At 42.4% G+C, this 24,991-nt stretch overlaps 1 protein-coding gene across 5 annotated transcripts in view; it reads left to right on the top strand.

The window, feature by feature from the left end:
- TMEM94 (transmembrane protein 94) overlaps window positions 1-24,991 on the top strand; it is a 48,004-nt gene that overhangs the window by 7,100 nt on the left and 15,913 nt on the right. For all 5 annotated transcript variants that reach the window (XM_027872748.1, XM_027872747.1, XM_027872749.1 and 2 more), the window contains exons 2-4: window positions 6,733-6,859; window positions 23,728-23,847; window positions 24,546-24,673. In XM_027872748.1, the coding sequence (XP_027728549.1) occupies window positions 6,839-6,859; window positions 23,728-23,847; window positions 24,546-24,673 (269 nt within the window). In that variant the 5' untranslated portion in view covers window positions 6,733-6,838. The remainder of the gene's footprint in view (window positions 1-6,732; window positions 6,860-23,727; window positions 23,848-24,545; window positions 24,674-24,991) is intronic.

Raw genomic sequence — 24,991 nt, 5'->3', positions numbered from 1 at the left:
GAATCACTCTTCTGGAAAGCTTAACTCCTGCATAGCTAACGATGAGTGAAAGTGGCAAGCTGAATTTCCCCTCACTGCCCCCTACCTAGAGGCGGATGTAGGAAAGAATTTGTGTGGGGAAAGAAGGGAACACTAAAGTAAAGGTCTGCAAATTGGAGGCTTTATTTAACCCAGTGTTTTGAGTCCAGCAGCATACCCTGGAAGAATGAGGCTGTTGCCAGTGAAACATTTTTGCTTCCAACTTTACGACTCTTGTTGGGGGTGGATAATAAGCAGGCAAAAGCAGCCAGTCATTTTTCCATTAGGTAGGATAGGCTGTGATTTGAGCAGAAATGTGTTGTTATGGTTTTTGCCTTCAGAACCCTCTAAAGACTGCAGGTTAGCTGGCTCTTAAGGGTTGCTGAGGACAGTAGTAAACAGTTCCAGTTACCTGGCTTGACAAGGGTAAGGGTCACATTTGGGGTTCCACCCAAGGTGGAAATGTCAACTCAAGGTGGAAAACTGTGGCTGAAATGCCCTTGGATCAGCCCAGTGGAGGAGGCTTCTGTGGGGGCCAAATGGTATAGTCCAGGCCACTTAACCTCACTATCTTCTATAAGTGGAGTTAATGATATCAGCCTTCCTGAGTAGGAAGAATGATGTTGAAGAGAGCCATTGGGAGGAATAAGTACTAGAGAGATAGTGAAAGGTCATACAGTTATTACAGCATCTCACACTTAGAAAACTATTTTCTCATAAAAACCCAATATCATTATTTCCATTTTGCAGAGGAGGAAACTGAGTCTAAGAGAGATGGAATGACTTGTCCTTGGTCACAGCTGGTAAATATTAAAGCTGTCTTGAACCCAGGTCTTCTGGCTCCAAGTTTTGTGTTCTCTCCACCAACCACACTGCTTTAAATAGATTTTGCAGTTGAGTCCCTGACCCTAAGGTTACGGGGGTTTGTTGCCAAGTAACAAACAGTGAGAAGGCTCTGACTGAATCAGAACTGGAAGCTGCCCATGTTCTGATGCAAGTTCTCCTGGCTACTAGTGGTGCCCTCACTGAGGTTTTGTTTAAAAGAATTTAAAAAACTGGATTATTCAGCTCCTTTTCACCCTGAACTCCTCTTGGGGGGCTCTTTAGCTGTCTGTACCTTCAGATTGCTTTCTGGAGGACTAACATATGGTCTTGTTCCTGTATGTAGCCACAGAGAAACATCTCCCCCTTCCTTTCATGACCTTTAAGAAATTCTGAATTTAGCAAATATCAACCACGACGTAGAATGTGAGAGGATTGTATATGAAATAATGAATCTATTCAGTGCTCCTTATTTTTTTAAAAAGTATGTAATAAATTCAACAAATTACTCTTACAGCTCTCCTGCTTGTTTGTGCTTCCTTCTGAATTTCCTTCTATTGTATATGTATTTAAAAATGCATATTTTCCCCTTTTCTTGCTTTTTTTTTGGCATCACTATTAGTCTTCTCCCCAAATCATCCCTCCATTAAGAACATGGAGAAAAGAGAAATAGCTTTTGAAATAAATAAATTTAATCAAGAAAAACAAATCCATACCCTCGCCGTGTTCTAAAATGTGTCTCCTTCTGCCCCTTAACTCTACCACCTCTGTCCAGAGGTGGGTAACCTGCTGTATTGTAGGCTCTCTGGGTGGTGATTAGCCATTGCTTTGATCTGAGTTCTCATGCTTTTCAAAATTGTTTTTCTTTACAATGTTTTTATTGTTTACATTCTTCACTTGTTCTGCTTATTTCTCCATGCATCCGTTTGTACAAGTCTTCCCATGATTCTCAAAAATCAGCTATCTTCCATCCCCTTCCTCCTTTTTACACTAATGTTTTCCCTTCATCCTTGCTTCAAACTCTCGTAAAACAGCCACTCCACTCCCAGGTCCTTTGTTTTACCTAATTTCCTCAGCACCTTTTGAAGACATTCTGAATGGATACCTGTTTCTTTTCCTCTTGGAATGTTAAGCCTTTCATTGTTATATAATCTCTTCCAATTGCTCATCTAAATTTACCTTTCTAGGTCTCTCGGACTCCTGTGTTTGTACTTCAGAGTTCCTACTCAGGTCTGGTCTTTTCGTTAGAAGTGCTTGAAAGACTTGTGCTTCATTAAAGGTCTATTTTCCCCCCAGTAGGATTATACTCAGCTTTTCAGGGCAGATTATTCTTAGTTATGGGCCTATATCTTTTGTCTTTTGTTATTTGTATTCCAAGATCTCAAGTTTTTGGTAGAAGCTTCAAGGTCTTGTGTGATCCTGACTGATCCCTTGGTACTTTCTGAATGCATGTAGTATTTTTTCTTTAATGTGGGAGCTTTGGATTTTGGTTATGACATTTTTTGGACTTTCTTTGAGAGTTCCTTTTAGGAGGTGATTGGAGGAGTCTTTCTGTGTCTTTCTTTTGCCTTCTGGTTCTCTGTTTGAATGGAACTGGGCAGTTTTCATTTATGATTTATTGAAAAATAGTGTTGGCTTTAAAAAATGTTTTCAGGCATTCTAATGATTCTTAACCTATTTTCTAGGTTATCGTTTTTAATATTAGACATCGTTCATTTTCCTTTTTTTCAATCTTTTGATTTTGTTCTAATTCTTAGTTTTCATGAAATTATTGATTTCTGTTTGATCTATTCTACTTTTTAGGGATTCCACTTCTTGGGTAAGGCTTATCACTTTCTGTTCTAAGTTACTTAATTCACTTTCCATTTCTTTTCTCTTTTGCTTCTATTTCATTTTTTAACTTTTGCTTCATTCCTTCTAGGTAGACATGTTCTGGGCTGTCTTTTTGGATATATAGATCTCTAATAATTCTTTATAGTAGTTGGTATCTTCTTTTTACTCATATTTTCAGCCATAGTTCTGGAACTGGGGCTTTGTACCAGGGCCAGGCTCTGCCTCCTGTTTTGCCTTTGGGAGGGCTAGTCAGCCCTGCTTGGTTTTGAATTTTGAATTTCCAGCCACTCTGGGGGCTTTCCCATAGGAGCCCTGAACTCTTGCTCTCTGGATACAGAACTTTACAGGCTATGTAAATCTCTTGTTGTGTTGGGAGATGTCCCTCTTGTTTTTGAGCCTGGCTTTTCTGGTAGGCTCCCTTTTCTATTGCTTATAGGCTTCTGACTGACTTTTTTTTTTTTAAAGCAATTCTGGGGTAGATGAAGTCACTTGCTGTAGATTTTCATTAAATTTCTTGGTCATTATTTGGTCTTATGCTATTTTTAGGTTTTTTGCTGGAGTAGGTGTGTGGGAGTTGGGCTGCCTGCCTCCTGAAGTCTTTCTCTCTTCCTTTCTGTTTCAGATTCTATCAGACTAGTCTAAAACCCTCATCATCCCAAGTTAGGGCTATTGCAGCAGTCTCTTAACTGATCTCCCTACTGTGGATTCTACCACTGTCACATTAATCTTCCTAAAATCAGAGCATACCGTAGTGCATTAAAAACCTACTCACACTTGTTAATGGTACCCCTCTGCCTCCAGAGTAAAGTTCACACTCCTTGGCTTACAAGGCCTTTCATAATTTGGGCTCTTCAACCTTCCTTTTCTACTCCCTAAGGAAACCCTTCACTCTAGAATAGTCTTCAAATATGCCATGGGCATTCATGTGTCTTTACCTTTTTCATTCCTTTCCTTTTTCTTGAATTTTTCTCTCCCATGGTCTAAATCCTATATACCGTTCCAGGTGCCAAGTTCCATCTCCTATATGAAACCTTCCCAGAGCATGTTAGCCAAGGACTGTCTCTCTTTCAAGAGTGGAACTCGTCTTTAAAGCCTTAACCTGTGATCTGGTTACAGATCAGACTTAAGAAAATACCCTGAGTTCCAGTAGACTAATGTATGAAATGATGGAAAAACTTCATCTCTTAGAAAGATCCCCTGTTTATATCTGTCTTTATTGTACTACAGTGATCCTAGTTGACAGCATAACTACTTTATAAGCTTTAGGATCCCTCGTTGGATGAGAGTGGAAGAAATTTATAGGAACAGTTTCTTTCTAACATCTTTGCGGTGACTCCTCTGAAAAACTCTGGGTTACTATACGGGGACCTTGGTGTTACACATATAAAACATATCCCAAGGCCAACTGTGGGGAAAATAGCTATGTGGAGGAGTGAGTCTGCACTTTGAGGAGCCCATTTCATTGGGCTGCCTAAGAAAAGATGTCACTGCACCCCAGAGCCATTTCACTGTCTTTCTTCACTCTCCGTGACCCTCTTGGGTTAGCTCTGTTTTCCAAGCATTGTTTGGAGATGGGGAGAGAATGGGGGTGGGGGTGGAAAAGAGCTGGCAAGTCCTTGGATCTGGACTGTTCCCTCAACAGCACTGATGCTGGCCTACCAGGAATCTGAATGAGAGTTTCTGAGGAGCTGGCTGCTTCAGAGCCTTGGGCCTCCCTGCTAGGGTCCTTGGGAGAGGGCTTTTGTGTTTCTTGACAGTTCCTTTGTGAGCCAGTTCCTCTGAGGTTTTTTGGCTGTCCGGTTTTTAAAGAGGCCCTGACTCTGCTAGCCCCAGAGGTAGCGGTTCCAATTGGCAGCCTTCCCCAGGGGAGTCCAGGGTCTGAGACCCAGCACTGAGTCTCAATTCCGGGGTCACCTTCTGAATTTGCCATCAACATTCATTTTATCCTTAGGGCTTGTTCATCTGGGTCTACCCCTTTGTAAATAACAAATATTCCTTTCTGTGCCTCGGTGTCTGCATCTGGTTCTGAGCAGGTTGATTGGGAATTAAATGGGTGAGGAATAGCTTGTACACACTCTATTTCTCTTGAAAAACTCTCTAAGGAGAGGTATCATTGTATACCCAACCAACCTCTTTGTGTCTTGAAATTAACCTCACCTCACTTAGTGCCAAAGAAAATTCTGCTTTGTTGGGGGACTTCCCTGGTATATTTGTCTTTGTAAACTATGGCATCTCAATCAAACACTAGGAACAATTGAAATGAGGGCTTTTTGCTCCCTTCTATCCTCAACCCACGTTGATCTCCGAAGGCAATAATACATTATCCTCCCCTCTAGCTCTCTCTGATCAGTGATGTCTAGCTGGTGACAGGCATTGTGGAGTCCATTGTTCTGCTGCTGCCTAATCTCCTTAGCAGCAAGTAAATGCTGAGGTCTGGTCAGGTGGGAGAAACAGTACCACCCAAGGGGCGCTTCACAAGAAAAGCCAGATTAAAACCTTTGGATGCAATTGCATCAGTATACTGGCTCAAAAAACAGAACTGGTTTGTGGAAAGGAGTGGGTAATTTCCAAATCTCTGCAGTGTATGGGTTTCCTGGGATGTGTGTGCTGCATGGGAATCATGTAGGTAGGGCATTCTGTTATTTCTTCAGCAGTCTGCATAGGACAGCTAGGGCAGCGAGGTAGTGCAGTGGATAGAGTGCTGGACCTGGGGTCAGGAAGACTTATCTTCCTCAGTTCAAGTCTGGCCTCCAGCACTTACTAGTTGTGTGACCCTGGGTAAGTCATTTCACTCTGCCTTAGTTTCCTCATCTGTAAAATGAGCTAGAAAAGGGAATGGCAAACCAATCTAGTATCTTGGCCAAGAAAATCCCAAATCAGGGCACAGTAGTCGAATATGACTGAAAAACAACTCAACAGCTGCCATAGGAACTGTCTATCCTGGACATTGCAGACTCCAGAGCACAATTAAATGGGAGTGGCAAAGTCCTTATGTAGTGCACAGCATATGAATCTATTTTGAGTCTTGTACCAGTCCGCCCTGGGACTCTTCCAGAGTAGAGATGAACTCCTAAGATGTGTTCAGGCCTCTTAGAAGTCCTTCAGGCTAAGGATGACTTGGTATCAGGCCAGATTTCACCATACCACTCAGTTAGGCCAAGCATATCCTGGTGTGACTTCTTGCTGTTAAAAGCTCAATTTAGTGAAGGAAGATGCTCAGAGAGATATAGGAATGAAAGTGGTGGGTGCTTTTCATTTCGGCATAACGTCAACCTGGTTTGCCAGGTGGTTGTATTGTCAGATCAAATCTGTCATCAGAAGCTTCTGGATCCTTGGCCATCCTATAGCTTCCCAACCTGCTTCTGGTAAGTCCTTATTGAGTGCTGCCCAGCGCATAAAGTGCACAAAACTCTGTGTTTCCCAGCGAATGGAAGGCATTGTTTTTGGAGCTTCAGGGGAAATTTGCTTACCTGGAATCTGTTCAGCTTCTGATGACAGCAATAGAATGAAGATGTTGCTGCGTTGCCACCCCTGAGCTCTTTGGCTTTCTCCTTCTCCCTGATCTTTCATATCCCATCCAGATATCAGCCCTATGCCATGAGACATTGATCCCATTCCTTCTCAAGGAACTGCACTGGTATAGGACTGACTGCTTCTAGACAGGTTGCTAGGAAAGAGCCTGTAATGGGGGCACTCTACTGAGCAGGAATAGTCCATCTCACCGCCCTCTCTATTCCCATGTTGGTGTGTAGGAACACACGCAGGTTAGTCTTGTGTTACTCTTTGGCCACCAAGACCGGGAAGCTGGACGTAGCACGGAAGCAGACTGGGACAGTGGAAAGCGTTGGATTTGTAGTCAAGAGACACCAAGTTCTGCCATTTACTTCCCTTTGTGACATTGGGCTATTTAACTTTACTATGCCTCAGTTTCCTCCACTGTACAATGGAAGGGTTTGTTTGAAATGATTTCAAAGTTTAATTCTGGCTCTAAATCTGTGATGTATGATTTCCCTCTCTTCCCCCTCCCACCTTCCGCCTCCTCTCTTTGTACTTTCACAGGTGATGTGGCTGTGACGGAGTCACTAGGGCTTACATATGTAAAAGAGGACCCTCTCACTGGGTCCTTACCACAATCTTCTGGGCATGCCTGCTGCACTTTGGAGCCATGGACCTGAAGAAGCACCAGGTAGGCCTTCATTGCCTTGAGGTTCTTTCTTTTTCTCTTTTGGATTCCCCCCCTTCCCTCAATCCTTCAAGTTGACTTCTGTTTATCTGGAGGACTCTTACATTTTGGGGACTTGAATTCTAAATTAGTAGGGAATAGAAAGGGTCCTTATACTTGTAATGTCATTATTGTCTGTTGACTGTATTGGGGAGCAGTGGCGGGGTCATATGATATTACTTGGTTGGAAGGCAGAGAGGTGGAGATTCTTGAATACAAGATAGATAAATAAGGTAGAATTAACAGAATTCATAAAGCTATACTGGGGTTTCTAATTCTGATTAGAGCACAGAGCAGCTTCTTATAGCTCTTGCCCACGGGTTTTAATTTGAATTGTTTTGATCTTTACTAGGGCCTTGCCAATTGATTCATATGAGTTTAGTTGACCACCACACAGTGGCCTCTCCATAACTAGAGAGAATGATGATATCAAGATAAGGAGAATCCAGGGCACCATTCAGACTCAGGTATTGGCTTTGTTAGCTGGTACAAATCAGCCTGGAGGCATGGATCTTTTAATGTAGTGTTCTACCTTATCCTCACTTTAGAATAATCTTGTTTATGCAGCTGACACTAATGGTGGATTGAGAGTTGGGTGGTCTTTGTGTGCAACTACCAGAGTGTCTTTATCTCTCATTAGGACCTTCACATAGTTCTCTTTGTCAGGAAGGAGGTTCTGTTATAAACAGAACCAGGAATTTCCTCCCCAAGGGTGTTGCTCTGAACCTCTCTCTTTTTTTTTAATCCAATGAGTTGCCAAACTTCATTAATTTAATCTCATTATTCTTTTATCTTTATTTTCTCAATATTTTATTTTTTCCAATTACATGTAAAAAACAGTTTTTAACATTTGCTTTTTAAAATTTTGAGTTCCAATTTCTCTTCCTCCCTTTCCTCCCCCCTCATTGAGAAGGCAAGCAATTTGATATAGGTTATGTATGTGTAGTCATGCAAAACATATTTCCACATTAGTCATGTTATGAAAGAAAACACAGACAAAAAAAACCCCCAAAATAAAGAAAGTAAAAAATAGTATACTTTGATCTGCATTCAGATTCTATCAGTTTTTTCTCTGTAGGTGGATAGCATTTCTCAGCATAAGTCAGAATTATCTTGGATCATTGTATTGTTGAGAATAGTTAAGTCATTCACAGCTGATCATTGTACAATGTTGCTGTTACTATGTACAATGTTCTCCTGTTTCTGTTCACTTCACTTTACATCATTTCATGTAAGTCTAGGTTTTTCTGAAAGCGTCCTGCTCATCAGTTCTTATAACACAATAGTATTCTACCACAATCATATACAACAACTTGTTTAGCCATTCCTCTTGATGGGCATTTCTTCAATTTCCAATTCATTGCCACCACTAAAAGAGCTGCTATCAATATTTTTGTTCATAGAGGGCCTTTTCCCTTTTTTTAAAAATCTCTTTGGAGTATAGACCTAGTAGTGGTTTTGCTTGGTCAATGAACCTATGTCTTGATAAAGTGTACTGGCCAATTTCCTTCAAAGAGAGTAAAGCAGAACCATTCTCTGGCTCTTTTTGTTGGTCTGGTGCATGCTTAAGCCACAGAAGGGCAGGTGGAAACTAGGACGTCATGGGCTAGGAGAGTTATAAAAGCACCTAGTTATCTGAGTTCCAGGGCTGATGCTGTTGAATAGTGAAGTGTGGTCAGAGGGGAAGGAGATGTATGCCCATTTGCTGTGCCAATAGTATCCCAACTGACTGGGGTCTCATCTCATCTATAGAAGTCTTAGAGAAGAATTCTTTATAGATATAGATCTTTAGCCCATCCGTGGCTCTGATGTGAGAAGAGAATACTGCCTTCTGGCTTGACCCTGATGGTGAAACACCATTTCCTGTTGTCATGGGGATTGAAGTTCTGAGATCCACTGGCCAAGCCCAAAAAAAGTCTGAAGGCTCATCTCTGGAAAGTTATTTGTTCATGTTTCCTCTGCATCCTCTTCCTCCTCTTCCTGAGCTGATAAGGCCTGGGTGGGTGTCATTGTGATACAGTACCTGTATCATCAGCTACTTATTGAGTGTGTGCTTAATGTGAGGCACTGTGCTGCCACTGGGCAGACCCAGGGGCTTAAAGTCTAGTTGGGATGGGGACAAAATACAAAAACAGATGAATAGCAATACTTGTTCAAAGTAGCATGTGCTAAATGAGTGAAAAAAATCAGAGAGAGTATTCAGAAAAGGGATTTTTCACGAAAGGAGTGGGACTTGAGCCTGGGCCTTGAAGAAAAGACCAGAGTTTCACATAAAGATTGGGCATGGGTATGGGGTGTGGGGTGTGGAAGAGAAGACACTTCAGACAGGAGAATGAGCAAAATTATTGAGGTGGGATTGTTTGTCCCATGTTTGGAGAAAAGTCAGTAAACCAGTTTGACTCAAGCAGAAGATTTGTGTAGGGAAGTAGTGGGAAATACATTTGCAGAACTGAGTAATAACCAAATTGTGGAGAACCAAACTAAGGAGTTTGGACTTTAAATGGCGGATGATGGAATTTTTCTGCTCCCTTCCTATTTTGGCTGGAAAATTATAATTTATATTTGCTGGGGCCAGATCTGGACTTCCTGAGCACAGAGTGGGAAATCAATCTTCCTCAGCCTCTGTGGTGTTGGAAATGCATGAAGCTGGCCTGATTGTGATTAGTAGTTGGGTAGCTTTTCTGCTGGCCACAGAACTAAAGATCAGCTTGGCTGATACTGGCTGATTTCTTGACCCCTGACTTCCTCCTTACTTCTCTGGCTTATACCCAATCTGTTGCCGTGTCTCCCTGTATCCGATTCCCTTTTCTGCAGCCCACAGTATATATCCTGAAACGGTAGTTGTCCAAAACTCCTGCCTCTTAGAATCAGTGCCTGTATTTTCTACTGCTGAGAAATGGGTGCTATGGCTTGCTATACATGACGTGATTCAGTGTCACTGGTCGAGCCTAGGACCAGTGAGCTTTTCTTCCTAGGTAATGTCACACAGTACTGAGGGTATAGCTAGCCATCTCCACAGCTGTGTCTCTTTAAATGAGTAATACCACTATGTGGTCAGCCTCAGCAGCAGACGAAGTTGGGCTTTGTGGTTTGGGAGTATCAGACAGGCCTCTTGTGGGCTGACTCCTGAAACTGCTGCCAGATTGTATAAACAGAAGTTATCTGAATAGGGAGCTGTTCCTGCCTTTCCCTCTGTCCTCTGAGTGGCTGAGGAGTGTTGGAACCTCACTAGCCTTCACATTTAGGTGGAATAGTCCTCCTTTCTGCCCCTAAGTACCAGTGGGTTTGCCTGGGGCCCTACCTGGAGCTGTGTTTTGAAGGGGGAGGGGAGAGGCCAGCTTGTGTTGTATCAAGGTTCTTTCTTCCCTCCTGTGGTATGAAATGTTGTCGTCTAGGAAACGGAGTGCCCTAGAGAAAGATGCTCTGGCTCATTTTCTGTCGCTCCTTTGCTTCTCTCCCCTTTGCAGTTGTAACTATGAAGAAAGCCTTAGGTTCTGTTTCCTATCAGATCTCTCTGATTTCTGAGGTAGTGTCTAAAAGGGCAGCTGGTACTATCTGGTCTTATGGCTTATCCCTTTCATTTCTTCCCCCCTCATGTCCCCTTTTCCTCCCAAAAATTAAGTCTTTTTTGAAGAATATCATATTTATTCCTGAATATATCCTTCTCTCCTACTCAGCAAGTCTTTTTTTTTTTTACGCAATTGGGGTTAAGTGACTTGCCCAGGGTCACACAGCTAGTAAGTGTCAAGTGTTTGGTCTGAGGCCGGATTTGAACTCAGGTCCTCCTGACTTCAGGGCCAGTACTCTATCCACTGCACCACCTAGCTGCCCCAAAGTCATTTCTTATAACAAAGATTTTAAAAAGAGAGAAAAAAGCAAGTTGGTTTTGTAAAACCAACTGATATATCAACTGTGTCTGTTGGTACTTATGATATCCTGCACCCATGGTCCACCACCTTTGCAGTGGATCTGTGGAAATACATTTTCTCAATTCTTCTGGGGCCACCCTCTTGCTTCTTTGAGCTATATCTAGGTGTTTTGAGTGCTGTGAGAATGTTTATTCACATAAGACCAGGGCTCAGAAAGTTTCTAGACCCCATGAAATGACTTGTTAATTCAGTTAGCTGATCAGTGTGAGTCCTATGTAAGACCCCTTTTCTCTGTTCTGGAGGTGAAGTGGCCTGGTTATCTGTTAGGGGAGCCCCCTCTACCTAGCAGTAGCCCTCTAGGCCTGCCTCACTCTGGGTTTTGGATTTATCATCAACTGCTTCTATGGCTCTTCACTCAGCACAGCATAATGACAGTCTCTGCGTCTACTTAGCTGTATGTCCCTAGGCAAGTCACTGGAAGCTTCAGTTTCCTCATCTATAAAATGAGAATAATAATACTTGTACTACCTCTCTCATAGGTTGTTGGGAGGAAGTGCTTTATATGTTCAAAACACTATAAATGTGTGATGATTACCCCTGGAGGGAAGGTGGGGGGGGGAGGGAAGTATCCAAGTGTGAAGTACTAAAATGACTTTCATCTAAGTCCTTTTTTGATTTACCCCTTCTGTGGTGTGCTTACTTCAGTCGGTTTCTTGACTCATCTAGGCCTAGAGTTCTGTTTTCCAGCTTCCACTGCCCAAGTCCTTTCTAGTTGAGGATAGCCTGTAGCTATCCTATCCCCTCCACTCCAGTCCTCTTTTTCTCACTGCAGGACGTGTTGCTATTAAAATTCTGCGTTGCCTTTTTCTCTTCCTTCCTTAAGTCCCAGGACTAGGAAGAACTGTTCCTTGGCAATAGGGAAGTCACTCTGAGCACTTGCCTGTGGGGAGTTCTCACTGGGATATAGCTACCTGGCCCCCCACCCTTTTTCTTACCTTTCCCAATGCTTCAGAAGTAATGGGATAAATGGTCTATAAAGCAGCCCTTGGGGGAACTGGAGACAGTCTCTGGCTCCTGTAGCATCCAGCAGGGATGCTTTTCTTTTCTTTTCTTTTTTTAGGCAGTTGGGGTTAAGTGACTTGCCCAAGGTCACACAGCTAGTAAGTGTCAAGTGTTTGGTCAGAGGCCGGATTTGAACTCAGGTCTTCCTGACTTCAGGGCCGGTGCTCTATCCACCGTGCCACCTAGCTGCCCCAGGGAGTTTCTGTGGTGCTTGTTAGTTAACTCCTTTCTCTTTCCATATCATCTTTGACCATACACCTTTCTCTCTCCTGACATGGGTAGCTCAATTCCAGAGTTTCATATGACAAACGGGGCCAAGCTCCTGATCATCTGGCAGAACACTATACAAACTTTGTCCTCACTGTTCGCAATCTCCTCCCTCCTTTCTCTCTCTATTCTGACTCCCACCCTCCCTCTTACCGCTGCTGCTGTTGCTGCTGCCTCCTCCCTCCCTGAATCTTCAGCGTGACTGGAAATAGGCTGAATTAATCAGCAGATTGGAACAGCTCCTGATTCTCTGCAGCACTGGGCTTCTTGTTCACATTCTCTCTGGCTTTCTGTGTTCAGTCGGTCTGTCTGTCAGTCTGTCTGTCTCTCCCTTCTTGCCCTCTCCCTCTTTCCTTCCTTCTTCCTTTCTCTTCCCTCTTCTCTCTCCCTTCCCTCCTTCATCTCTCTCTCCCTCCCTTTCTCATCTCTCCCTTTCCTCCCCTCTCTCTCATCGCTCTCCCCATTTTGTCTCTCTACTCCTCTTGTCTCTCTCCCCTTTCCCCTCTTCCACCTCTGCTTTTCTCTTTGTCCTCTAACTCTTTTTCTATCTCTCTTTAAGGACAGTATTGAAAATTGTTTCATTTAACTCTTGGTTACTCAGACCTTATCCTCGATGCTCTTTAAGCAGGCAAAACTGTGGATGTCCCATCAGGGCAAGTGCAGCAAAGTGAGTATACCACATTGGTTTTTATATTTCTGTTGAAAATGGCTTATCCCCTGCTTTGTGCTAGTCTTGAGGTCTGTGAACATTTCAAAGGTCCTGAGAGTTAACAGCTAGAATAGCTTCAGGTGAGCCAGAGGCAGTGAGGCCTTTAGGAATGTGCCAGGGTTTCCCAGCCAGAAAGCTGGTGTGCCCATTGAGCTGGCAAAGGGACTCATGAGTTGGTTGGTGAAGATGGAGGAAAGTCTAAATGACTCAACCCCAAGCAGAGTGGAAACATGGACAGCATCCACTCTGGCCTACCTAAAGGATGTTATGTTAAGGAGTGTCAGCATTCTTGCTGTCTCCTTGAAGGAGGATAGCACTGGGGAAAGGCATGAGGCATTAAGTCCAGGCCTTCTTGTGCCCAGGGAGTAGTGGGATGAGAGGACTCCTTTGAAAATGTAGGGATATCTTAATATCATCCTGTTCTTTGATGGAAGATGGAAGGAAAGAGACGAGAGAAAATGCTAGAGTTAAGAATAGGAGCATTAAGGGAGAGAAGACCTATAGGATCAATACTGTTACCCTGCTATCTTTTTGCTCCAGACAGAGCTTATTTGTGAGTTGCTAAAAACCAGAAGATTTTTTTGTTTGTCATTACTCTTTTTAAAAAAGTTTTATGAACTAGGAAATAATCAGCAAATATGGATATTTCCATATGCAAAGAAGGCCAGAAAAAGATTGTTTATGAAACCATTGAATTCTTATGTGCAGCTTTAAAATATACACATATGTAAATTTGATGTGATAGTACCAATATTGTCCTACTTGTCTGTGTCCTCTTATGAACTCCCTCCTCTTTTCTTCTGTGTTTTTAAACTGTTTCATTGATGATTTTTTTCTTTCATTTTGCTCCTCTCCTTTTTTTACCCCTTAAAAGCTCTTCCTTTATAACAAATAAGTGTAGACAAACAAAACAGATTTGAGTTGAATTAGTCATGTCTGAAAACATAGATCTCATTCTGCACCTATAGCCCATCACCTTTCCACCAAGCAGTGAAAGGCATGTATTAAGTCTTCTGGAGTCACAATTGGTTATTTCACAGGGTTCTTGACTTTCAAAGTTGCTTTACTTTATAAAGTTTTGGTCATTTCATAAATAGTTTTCCTGGTTCACTTCATTCTGTATCAGTTCATACAGTTTTTCCCAGGTTTTTCAGAATCCATCCCTATTTGCCATTTCTTGCTGTATAATAATGTTACATATTCATATAGTGTAATTTGTTCAGTTATTCCCCAATTAATGGACACCCACTTTTCCAGATCTTTCCTACAACAAAAAATACTGCTATGATAATTTTGGTACAAATGGGTCCTTTCCTTATATTTTTGACATGTATTTGGGTGGTATAATCCTAATAGTGGTATTACTGGGACAAAGAATATGCACAGTTTAGTGACTCATAGGGTATAGTTCCGAATATCTTTGCAGAATTGTGGATCAGTTCCCCCAAGAGTTTATTCATGTGCTTATTTTCCCATAGCCCCTCAATAATTAACATTTTACTTTTTTGTCAGTTTTGCCATGTAGCTTTAATTTGCACCTTAAGTCCATCACCCTTCTGTCAGGAGATATGTAGCGTTCTTTGGTTGGTGTTCTAGATCAGGGTTCAGAAGACAAACTGTGGCCCTGCCATATTGCGCAACCTTGAACTGAGACTGGTTTTTACATTTTAAAATAAAGCTTTATTGTTTTGGCCCTTGGGCTTTAGTTTGCTTACCTGTGCTTGAGTCTTATTTCGTCATTGCGTGGATCAGAGTTCTTAAGTCTTTCAAAGTAGTGCTTCTCTACAATGCTGTTGTTTCTGTATAAATTATTTTCTTGGTTCTTCTCACTTCACTCTAAGTCAGCTCATACAAGTCATCCCAGGTTTTTCCCAAGCTGGCCTGTTTATCATTTTTTATAGCACAATAATATTCCATTACATTCATATGGCATAATTTGTTTGTTGATCCTCCAAATGATTGTTATCTCTTTTGTTTAGAACTACTATAAATCTTTTTGTACCGTGTATGATATTTTTGGTTTTTTTTTTACTTTTTCCTTTTTTTTGTACTTTTTCCTCTTTTTTTGCTGTGTTTGGAGTGTGGACCTAATAATGGAATTGTTGGCCAAGGGGTGTGCACGTTTTACTGACATTTGGATTTTATTTCAGCAGGTAGATTCTTCCTTTTTTCACTTTACCTTCTAATTCTAATAAATTTAGGTAAATTTCTTTTTATGATTTCTTGAATTCAGATTTTTTTGTTCTATTGTGGTTTTCAGGGAGCCTGATAATTCTTGTATTTCTTTGACCTGTTTTCAAGTTATTTTTGATAGTGGGAGCCTTATATTTACTTCTATTTTTTTCAAATCTTTTCGCTTTGTTCTGTTCTTTTCTCTCCAACTGCCTGTTGGACATTTTGAACTAGATGTCCCCAAGATGGAGGCTTCTTAAGCTCAGTATGTCCCAAACTTATTATCTTTCCACAGTGAACTTAATATCTTTCTTCTCTTTTCATGATTCTCAGCTAGGAATTGGTTCCATCCTCTGGGATAGCCCCGATAGTTCCCAGTGAGATACTAGAGATCATGCTAGTCTTAGGCCTTCTGTGTAGTACTCCTCCTTGGCTCCACCCTTCCCCCAGTGCTGGCTGTCAGAAGCTGAGCTGGTCCTGTGTCCTTCCTTGACTCCCAGTCTAATGAGGAGTGCACAGGTGGCCCCTGCTTGCCTATTCAGTGATCTATGCTTTAGGGAGGGCTGTGTCTGGGAAGCCATCTTCTAGGTCTCTGTGCTTCCCCTCTTCTGAGCCAAGAAGATTCTAGGCTTGGAGACATTGGGCATTCAGGCCAATTCAATTCCATTTAGGAGGTGGTCTGTCTGGTGGGTAGGGGATTTGCTAAGGCCCAACTGAGATGACAAGTTCAATCATTCCCATCTCAAGTAGTAGTTGTGAGGCTAGGGAGCTTGGGACCCTGGTTGTTTCTGTTCTGTCGTTGAGTTAAGCTATCATCCTCTGCCTCTTCCAGAGATAGCGGGGAAAGGAGCAATCATGAGGTTGACCGTGGGTGCCATGGATGTATTGAGGGGTCCTGAAAGAGGAAACTGTATTTCCTGAGAGATTCCACGAGACTGGCAGTCATATTTATGCTGGGAGCAATGATGTTGCCCCCTGATTGGTTCAGCCCTGAAACATGGGCTGCTGTTTCAGAAACTTGTTGCTCTTATACTAATTGTAACTGGCCATCCTGCTCCTCTTGGTCCCCAAGGCCCACCAGGGTCCAACCTCTTTAACAGAGGAGACAAGGCTGAGATGGTCTGAACCAGGGAGTCTCTTGATGGCCTCTCTCATGTCATTGTCTCTCTTCACTGCAGCTGGATTCTCAGTGGCAGAGCCTCATTTAAATCTCTCCATTTTTTCTCATTTGAGTACAAGTCATACAACATGGGGCAGAGGGCATAGGGGAGTTGGTTTAAACTGAAAAGTGACAATATGACTAGAGCAAATGTGGTTCTTCTGCTTAGTCCATAGATCCTCCTTACTAATCATCCATTTTCTCAAATAACTTCTCTGAGGGGCTGAACTGAGGGATTTGAGGTTTCTTTGGATATGGTGGCCTGGGTGGGAAACATGGAGAAGATCTTGCCCAAATTGAGTACTTAAAGCTAGGGCAGATTTTTCTGTCTCCCCAATCACTTGGCCATTGGCCTCTATAAATAAGAATGGTAACCCTGGGAATGTGTTGAACCTCAGGTTGAGTTTGCAGACCCAGGTTCTTATTTCCAAAACAAACTGTATTCTCTCTTTTGCTGTGGCCTCTCCAGAGGCATCTTGGAACTCTCAGGAGTCCAGACACATACTCTGCTCTTAGAAATGCCAGTAGAACTTGCCTGCCTGCCAGCAGATTGGCATCCTCTGTTGTCCCAGGTCCAACTCTGCCCTGGACCTTACTCTGGCCATTTGGTCACAAGTGACAAGATTAGCCCTTGGAGAATATAAAGATGCTTATCTGGGTCCCTCAGTCCTGAAACTAGTACCATGCATGTGGTATATTAGAAGGAGAAACTTGGACAAAAATAAGAGGAAACCATGGGTTAATTTGTAACATGGAAATGCCTGCTGGAGATGAGGTAAGATATTGCCATTTACTATTTGTGAAATGCCTCCAGTTAGATGAGCTTGACTTTGCTGATAGGAGAGTAAAATGAGAACTGTAGGGAGCAATTGGGCACAGAAAGCTGTGTTTTCCCCTTACCACCAGCCTGTGCATGTGGGCACTTTCTTGGGAAGGCATGTAATTATAGAATGCCTTGTTTTTCCTTTGCTGTGTTTTTCTTAATAGCCAGTCTAGAGATTGGTGCCCCAGGCTAGACACAACATGAGCAGGTAGGGGCATGGAGCAAACTCTCACAGATACTTTCTCTGCTCTCTGCTGGAGCCTGACTGGCCAATCTAGGGATTGGGGCTGTACCAGCCTACCACACCTACCACCCTAGGAAAGGAAATGGGATGTCCAGGCACTATAGAGAGAGAGGTCAAAGAGAGGTTGCTGAGGGGCCAGAGTTTCTGGCACCAGAGGTGGGACATTAGTCCTTGTTTTTGGTTTTTGTTTGTTTGGGATTTTTTTTGGGGGGGGGTTGTTTTGTTTTTGTTTTTGGTTTTTTGGTTTTTTGGAAACAGAACATAAACTAGATCTGAAGATGTTTTGATGTTGGGAAGGAGTTAAAGGGAGGGTCACATATCTGTGGTCCCTAAAGAGAGAGATACAAATACCTAGTTAGAGAAGGGGCTGCATGCCAGCAGCTCTGTTTGTATGGACTTACCTTTTTTATGTGCTATTTGTAGCTCTTTTTTCCTACTCTACTTGAAATCCTCACTTCAGACTTAGGGGTTCCCTGGTGAAGTTTTAGCTCTGTTGGACATGGATGTCCCTTCCTTCCTTTTCTTCTAGTCTATCTTTATCTCTCCTCTCTTTGTCCAGTTTTCCTATTACTGGTTGTTGGTGGCTTCCTTCATATGACACTGTCATCCTGGCCACTGTCTCTATCACTGGCTGCATTTTCTCCTACCCCTTGACATACAGAATCTGGAGAGGAAATCAAAATAGTCTTTGCTTCCCACGTAAGGCTTTCTTTGCTGTCAACACTCCAAAGTCTTTGTTCCTTTAAGGTTCATCCATTCAAATTTTCTGCCCAATTCAGAGCCTACTGCTTACCTTTCAGCCCCCAAGTCTTTCTCCCTCCTTTTAAAGGAGTTCATTACCTGACTCACAATCTCTTCTCAACTCTTGCCTTTATGCTAAGGGACATCAACACTTCCACTTTGAGGAAATTCAGGAATTTCCTCAACTCCCATGACTTCTTCATTTTTCCTCAGCCACACACATAGATAGCCACACCTTGATCATGTCATAAGGGCTTCCACTTCAACTGTCAAAACCCCCCTAATTCCTTTATTAGATTGTAACCTCCTGTCATTCTGCCACCTATTCCTCTTCCTCATTTGACTCTCCAATCCCTCCATCCCTCAATATGGTCCCAGGCCATCACCCTACTCTAACTTCACTTTCTTCTCTTTCCGTTCTCAACACTGTATTTATCCAGTTCATCTCTACACTGTCTTCTTCTCTTAAGTGCTTTGTTCCTCTATCCTATCCACTCCATGCTTTACCAAGTTCTAATTCTAGGTTATTCACACCATCTATCTCCTCCACTCCTACCCACATGCTGCTGAATGGAGCTAGGTGAAGTCATGCAACCTTGCTGACTGGGGCCATGACAAATTTATATTATTTAAGCTCAGCTGGGCCCTCACAGCAGCAAGATGGCCCTGTTACTTCTCCCTAATTCATACCCTATACCCTCTTCCCATAGAGGCTGTTTAGATCTTCACTTCTCTCCTCAAGCCTCCCACAACATCTCCTCTACCTCCCCCTCAGCAGAGTGCCTTGTCTCCTATCTTATATAGAAAATAGGTCATTTACCATAAGTCCCCTTTTCTCTTCTCTCCATCCCAAAAGACCTTGACATTATCTCTTATTCTCTCTTTTATTCCAGTCTGATGAAGAGGTAACCTTTATCCTAGCCAAGGCCAATCCCAATATGAGTGCCCTTGATGCCATCCTCTTTCTGATCTTTGAACTCTCCCAATCTATTGGCTCTTTCCCTGCCACCTTCAAACATGCCCAAGTCTTCCCTATACTGACCAAAAAAAAAAAACAAAACCTTCATTTAATGACCATCCCCTAGAGCTGTTGTCCAATACCTTTCTTCTTTTTCATGGCTAAACTCCTTGAATAAGTTGTCTGTTCTGCTTGCCCTCCTTTTACTTATTTCTTAGCCCTTTACAATCTGGTTTCCAATTTCGTCCTTGAAACGCCTTTCATCTAAGCCCACAGTGATCTCAGTTGCCAAATCCAGTGGCCTTTTCTCAAACCTCATGTTTCTCAACCTCTCTGTAGTAGTTGACACTGCTCATTCTCCTGTCCTCATGGATACTTTGTGTTCTCTAGGTTTTCATGGGACTCTTCCTAACTGTCTGGCCATCCTTTCTCAGTCTCCTTTGGTGGTTCATCATACATACCATACCCCTTATTTGTGTATATTTTCTGAAGCTCTGTTGTGGGTCCTCTTCTGTTCTTTGTCTATACTCTCTCACTCAGTGACTTCATCAGTTTCCATGGGTTTCATGATGATCTATGCATATGACTCCCAAATCTATACATGTAACCCTAGCCTCTTTCCTGATTTCCATTCTCTCATACACAACTGCCTCTCAGATATTTCAAACTGAATGTCCCATAGGCATTTCAGACTCAGCACATCCAAATCAGAACATGTTATCTTTCTTCTGAAGCCTACTTTCTTCTGTACTTTTCTATTCCTGATGAGGGCCCCACTCTCCTTCCCAGTCATCCAAGTTCTTATTGGTATTATTTTTAGTACCCTATTCTTCCTCACTCCATATACTCAGTCAGTTGGCAAATCTCACTATTTATGTCTCCACATCTCTTGCTTATTTTCTGTTATCTCTGTTCACCCAAATTCCTTTCTTGTCACCTCTCTCTTGTGCTATTATTATAGCCTCCTGATTAATTTCTCTGGCTTAAATCTCTCCTCTCTCCATCCTCCACATAGCTGAGAAAGTAATTCTCTCTTCTTTTTTTTTAATTTAGTATTTTATTTTTCCCCAATTACATGTAAAAACAATTTTTAATGCTTGTTTTTTTAAAATTGAGTTCCAAATTCTCCCTTTCCCTACTTTCCCCTCTCATTGAGAAAGCAAGCAATTTGATATAGGTTATATATGTGTAGTCATGCAAAACATATTTCCATATTAGTCATGTTGTAAAAGAAAACACAGACCAAAACAAACAAACCACTAAAAAAAAGTTTAAAAAAAAAGTATGCTTTGGTCTTCATTCAGAATTCATCAGTTCTTTCTCTGGGGATAGATAGCGTTTTTCATCATAAATCCTTCAGAATTGTCTTGGATCTTTGTATTGCTGATAATAGCTAAGTCATTCACAATTGATCATCGTATAATATTGCTGTTAACTATATACAGTGTTTTCCTGGTTCTGCTCATTTCACTTTGCATCAGTTCATGTAGGTCTTTCCAGGTTTTTCTGAGAGTATCCTGCTCATCATTTCTTTATAGCACAATAGTATTCCATCACAATCATATACCACTACTTGTTCAGCTATTCCCCAATTGATGGACATCCCCTCAATTTCCAATTCTTTGCCACTACTAGAAGAGCTGTTATAAATATTTTTACATATAGGTCCTTATCCTTTTTGCTTTTTCATCTCTTGAGGTTACAGCCCTAATACTCGTATTGCTGGGCCTGGTTTTATAGACCTTTGGGCAGAGTTCCAAATTGCTCTATAGAATGGTTGAATCAGTATTCAACTCCACCAACAGTACATTAGTGTCTCAATTTTCCCACTTCCCCTCCAATATTTTAATTTTCTTTTTTTGTCATATTGGCCCAGGATTGGGGAACCTGTGGCTTCGAGGCCACGTGTGGCCTTCTAAGTCCTTGGGTGTGGCCTTTTGAATGAGTCCAGGTTTTACAGAACAAATCTTTTTATTAAGGGAATTTGTTCTGTGAAGTTTGGATTCCGTTGAAGTGCTGCACTTGAGAACCTAGAGGGCCACGTGTGGCCTTGAGCCAATCTGATAGGTGTGAGGTGGTACCTCAGAATTGTTTTAATTTGCATTTCTCTAATCAATAGTGGATATAGAGCATTTTTTTCATATGGCTATTGATAGTTTTGATTACTTCTTCTGAAAACTACCTGTTCATGTCCTTTGACCATTTATCAATTGGGGAATGGATTTTATTTTTATAAATTTGACTCGGTTCTCTATATATTTGAGAAATAAGGCCTTTGTCAGAGAAACTTGCTGTAAAATTTTTTTTGTGAAAGTAATTTTCTAAAAGTTCTGGTCTGACCGTTGGCTCAGGAAGCAAATATAAGTTCTTCTGTTTGACTTATAAAGCCTCTTACAACCTGTACCCAGCCTGCCTTTCCAACCTTATAATATTATACACTTTTCTAGAGGCATCTGGTGGTGCTAGATACTGGAACGCTGGGCCTGGAGTCAGGAATACCCGATTTCAAATGTGGCCTCAGATGCTTATGAGCTGTCTGACCCTAGGCAAGTTACTTAACCCCTTTGCCTCAGTTTTTTCAACTGTAAAATGGGTATAACAACATCCACCTCCAAGAGTTGTTGTGAGGATCAAATGAGATAATATTTGTAAAGGCACATAGCACAGTGCCTGGCTCATTGTAGGCACTACATAAATGTTTATTCATTTCCTTTCTCATGTTCTGTAGTTCAAACTGGCTTTCTGGCTATTATTCATGTATGATAGTCAATCTTCCATCTCCAAGCCTTTGCAATGTCCCCCATGCCTGGAATGTGCTCCCTTCTCTCCTCCAGCTCTTTGAATCTCTCATTTCCTTCAAAGCTCCACTCAAGAGCCACCTTCTATGTAAAGCCCTGCCTGATTCCAAAACTGCTAATATGCCCCACCCCCACCCCTCTGACAAAAGAACTTACCTTGTGTTTATTTTATATGTGCTTATTTGTTGTGTGTATTGTCTCCCCCTGTAAAATGTAAGCTCTTTCAGGGAAAGGACTGTTTGAGGGTTTGTTTGTTTTTTGTTTTTTGCTTGGTGGCCCTAGTACTCTGCACAATGCCTGATATTCCCAATTGTTTATTATTTGGTTGGTTGGCTATTCTTGCTGAGAGTTATCATTCTGAGCTCTAGCATCCCTTATAAACTGTGTTTAAAACCTCAATATATGTGTAGGTGGGAGGTGGAGATACAAAGGCAGAAGACACAAGAGGTTCTTGGTTTCTAAACCTGAATCATTTATGCAAGGCTGGTTATAATTCCACTGTCTCCCCTCTCAGAGGTGGGATACATTTCTCTTGCCCCACCCTTCAAATCATCAGAAGTTTTGTGGTCACCTTGACCTTTTCCTTGGTGCCCTTCTTTATTCACACCTACCCTTTGCTGATTTTTCTCTACTTTTAAGTTAGACAGTAAAGGGTTAGATAAGATAGGCCTTGGTCTCAGCTGGCACTTGCCATGAAGCCTAAGCCCGTTGCTGGAGTAAACTCCAGGATCCCCTACTAGGGGAATGGATACATGCCTTGAATGTGAATTCCCTGCACCAATGGCCATTTCTTCTTTTAAAAAAATTTTTGAATTGATAATTTTGTTTCAGTGCTCATACATACTCTCGGTTGAATTCCCCATATACATACATATATGTGTATGTATATAGTTTCTAAAATCAATTAAGTAAGGTGGCTATTTCTCCATAAGCTAAAGTAATTTGTGTATCCCCTCTGGGAGGATGCAGACCCTTTCCTCATAATCCCCTAAAGCCGCTGTGGTGAGCTGGGATGTAGTTTGGACATATTTGTTGGCAGGGAGCCAGTACAGGCTGCTGAAAGCCCTCCCTTCTTCCTTTCCATGTCTAAGAGAGTGTATGACAAGCTTGACCTCTTGTGCCCAGAATGAAAGTAGTATGAGCTTTTCCACCCATTACTAATGGATACTTGTCAAATTATTTGTTGTGGGGAGAGAAGAATAGGGGCTGGAAGGAAGGAAATGGGAGGGGTAAAATGGGCTTAATAATGTGGGCACTTTGGTCTGTATGGGTCTGTAGGCAAATGGTAGCATAAGTCACAGGCTCCGCAGTATAAAGGAATCTGAAGGGGCTGATTGAGATGGCAGGGCACCCCAATGATCTTCTGTCCCTAACGCTCAGCACAAAATTTTGGGTCTCATTTGTGAATCAAGGGTCCCTCTCTCTACATAAGACACTTTCCCTGGCTTATCAATTCCTTTATCAGTGGTATTTCTTTCAGACCTCCATTTATTTTTTTAAACTTAATTCTCTTGACACATTTTGTTTGGTCACAATAGACATTTCCCAACAAATGCCCAAATAAACTCCCTTATAAAGTATATTTCCCCAAAGAGAGTTAAGTTTTATGTGTCCTTTAACTTTGACAGTACTAGTATGGTGCTAGCATTGACTATTGTATTTGAACTGAGCCTCTGCAAGTTGACTTTATTTAAATTGCGGTAGTCATTGTGTATATTATACATTGATGCTCTTTAACTGGCCCTTGGCAGTCCTGTTCCTTACGCACTTATGTTCTCGTCTCCTGAGGGCCCTCTCAGAGCTGTTGAGACCTCATTTCCGTCTGATCTGGAAGTAGGGTGGGATCTTTTTTCCAGCTGCTTTAGCAGCCAGGGATGTGGGGTAGAGCTAAAATTTTCTGGGGGCCTTCAGTCTCCCGTAGTCTGTTCTTAAAATATTGGACCTAGGGGAATCTAAGCATAAACAGGTTCTGGCAGTGATCTGAAGGGTTTCCATAAGGTGGTTGCAGTGCTTTCTGCTTTCTTCTGTAGGGCGATCCTCCCTTGTCCCTGGGCCTGTCCACAGGTAAGGCCCTTAGTATCCTTAAAGAGCAGCTGGAGGTAGTGCTGGAGGGGCACTTAAAGGAGCAGAAGAAAAGCCTCACGTGGAAGGTGAGATTCTCCCCTTCTTTCTGTATCAAGATGCTAGCCCAATGCTTCTATTACCCCTTCCTCCCTTCCAGACTTAGACAATAGTAGTGTGTAGTGGAAAGAACCCTAGGTTTGGAACGGAACATCTTCCTTCAAACCCCAGCTCTGTTATTTGCTATCTGCGTGGCCTTGGGCAAATTCCTTAACTACTCTGCTTCTTAGTTTCCTGCTCTGTAACATGAGGGAGTTGGGCTCTGCTAAATGATTTCAAAGGTCCTCCCTAGTCCAAATCCTTTGATCCTGGCCCAGCCAGTTGAGTGGGAAGATGCCTGGGAAACTTATTTGCCTAGGGGCATATAGGGTGCAAGGATGACTTAGTAGAGGCTAAAAGCTAAGAGTGGCCATTCTTAGCTTTCTTCTAAGGCTCTAGTGAAGTTTATAAATCTGGACCTTTTCACTGGGTAAGGTTCCCTTTTAGTGTTTTTCTGGATCCTAATCTTAAGTATTGGACCCCTGCTCCAGTAATAATAGGCTGGTCTCCAGCTTAGACTATAGTTTTGCTTGAGAGATGAGAAGTAGGTCAGGGGCAGGTGTGTGTGAGAAGGAGGCCAGATCCTTAGGTAGGAAAGGGCCTTTTCTTGCCATAGCTGACTCTTTGGTGCCCCATTCTGGCACCTGAAGCCAGCTGCTGATTTGCAACATCTCTACTCACTCCTTAGGAGATATGGAAAAGGAGCTTCCTGCACCATGGTAACCGCTGTTCCTGTTTTCACTGGCCGGGTGCCTCCCTGATGCTGTTGGCAGTGCTGCTGCTGCTCAGCTGTTATGGGAATCAGCCGGCCGGGAGGTAAACAGAAGGCCCTGGTGGCCACCAGAAAGAGGTGGTTCTCCACCTGCTTCTTCCCCCTCCTGTTCCCCGTCCCAGGCCCAAAAGAAAGTTTCTCCTCTCCTATCCAAAGTACTAATGGGGGAGATCAAGAATTGCCCAGTGAGCTAGGGCAAGTGAGAGCAGAGGCTGGTGGCCATGGGCTACTGCATGGACTAGGGCGCTGAGCTGTATAGAAATCTCTTCTATTCTGTGACTGAGGCCAGAAGGCCAGGTCTACGTTAGGCAATCTGAATGTGGCAGTCTCCTCTAGAAAGACACGGGGTGGGTTGTGAAGTC

The sequence above is a fragment of the Vombatus ursinus genome, unplaced genomic scaffold, assembly GCF_900497805.2.
Source record: "Vombatus ursinus unplaced genomic scaffold, bare-nosed wombat genome assembly UNPS02014801.1, whole genome shotgun sequence".
NCBI classification, from domain to species: domain Eukaryota; kingdom Metazoa; phylum Chordata; class Mammalia; order Diprotodontia; family Vombatidae; genus Vombatus; species Vombatus ursinus.
This window is presented reverse-complemented; position numbering and strand designations above follow the sequence as displayed.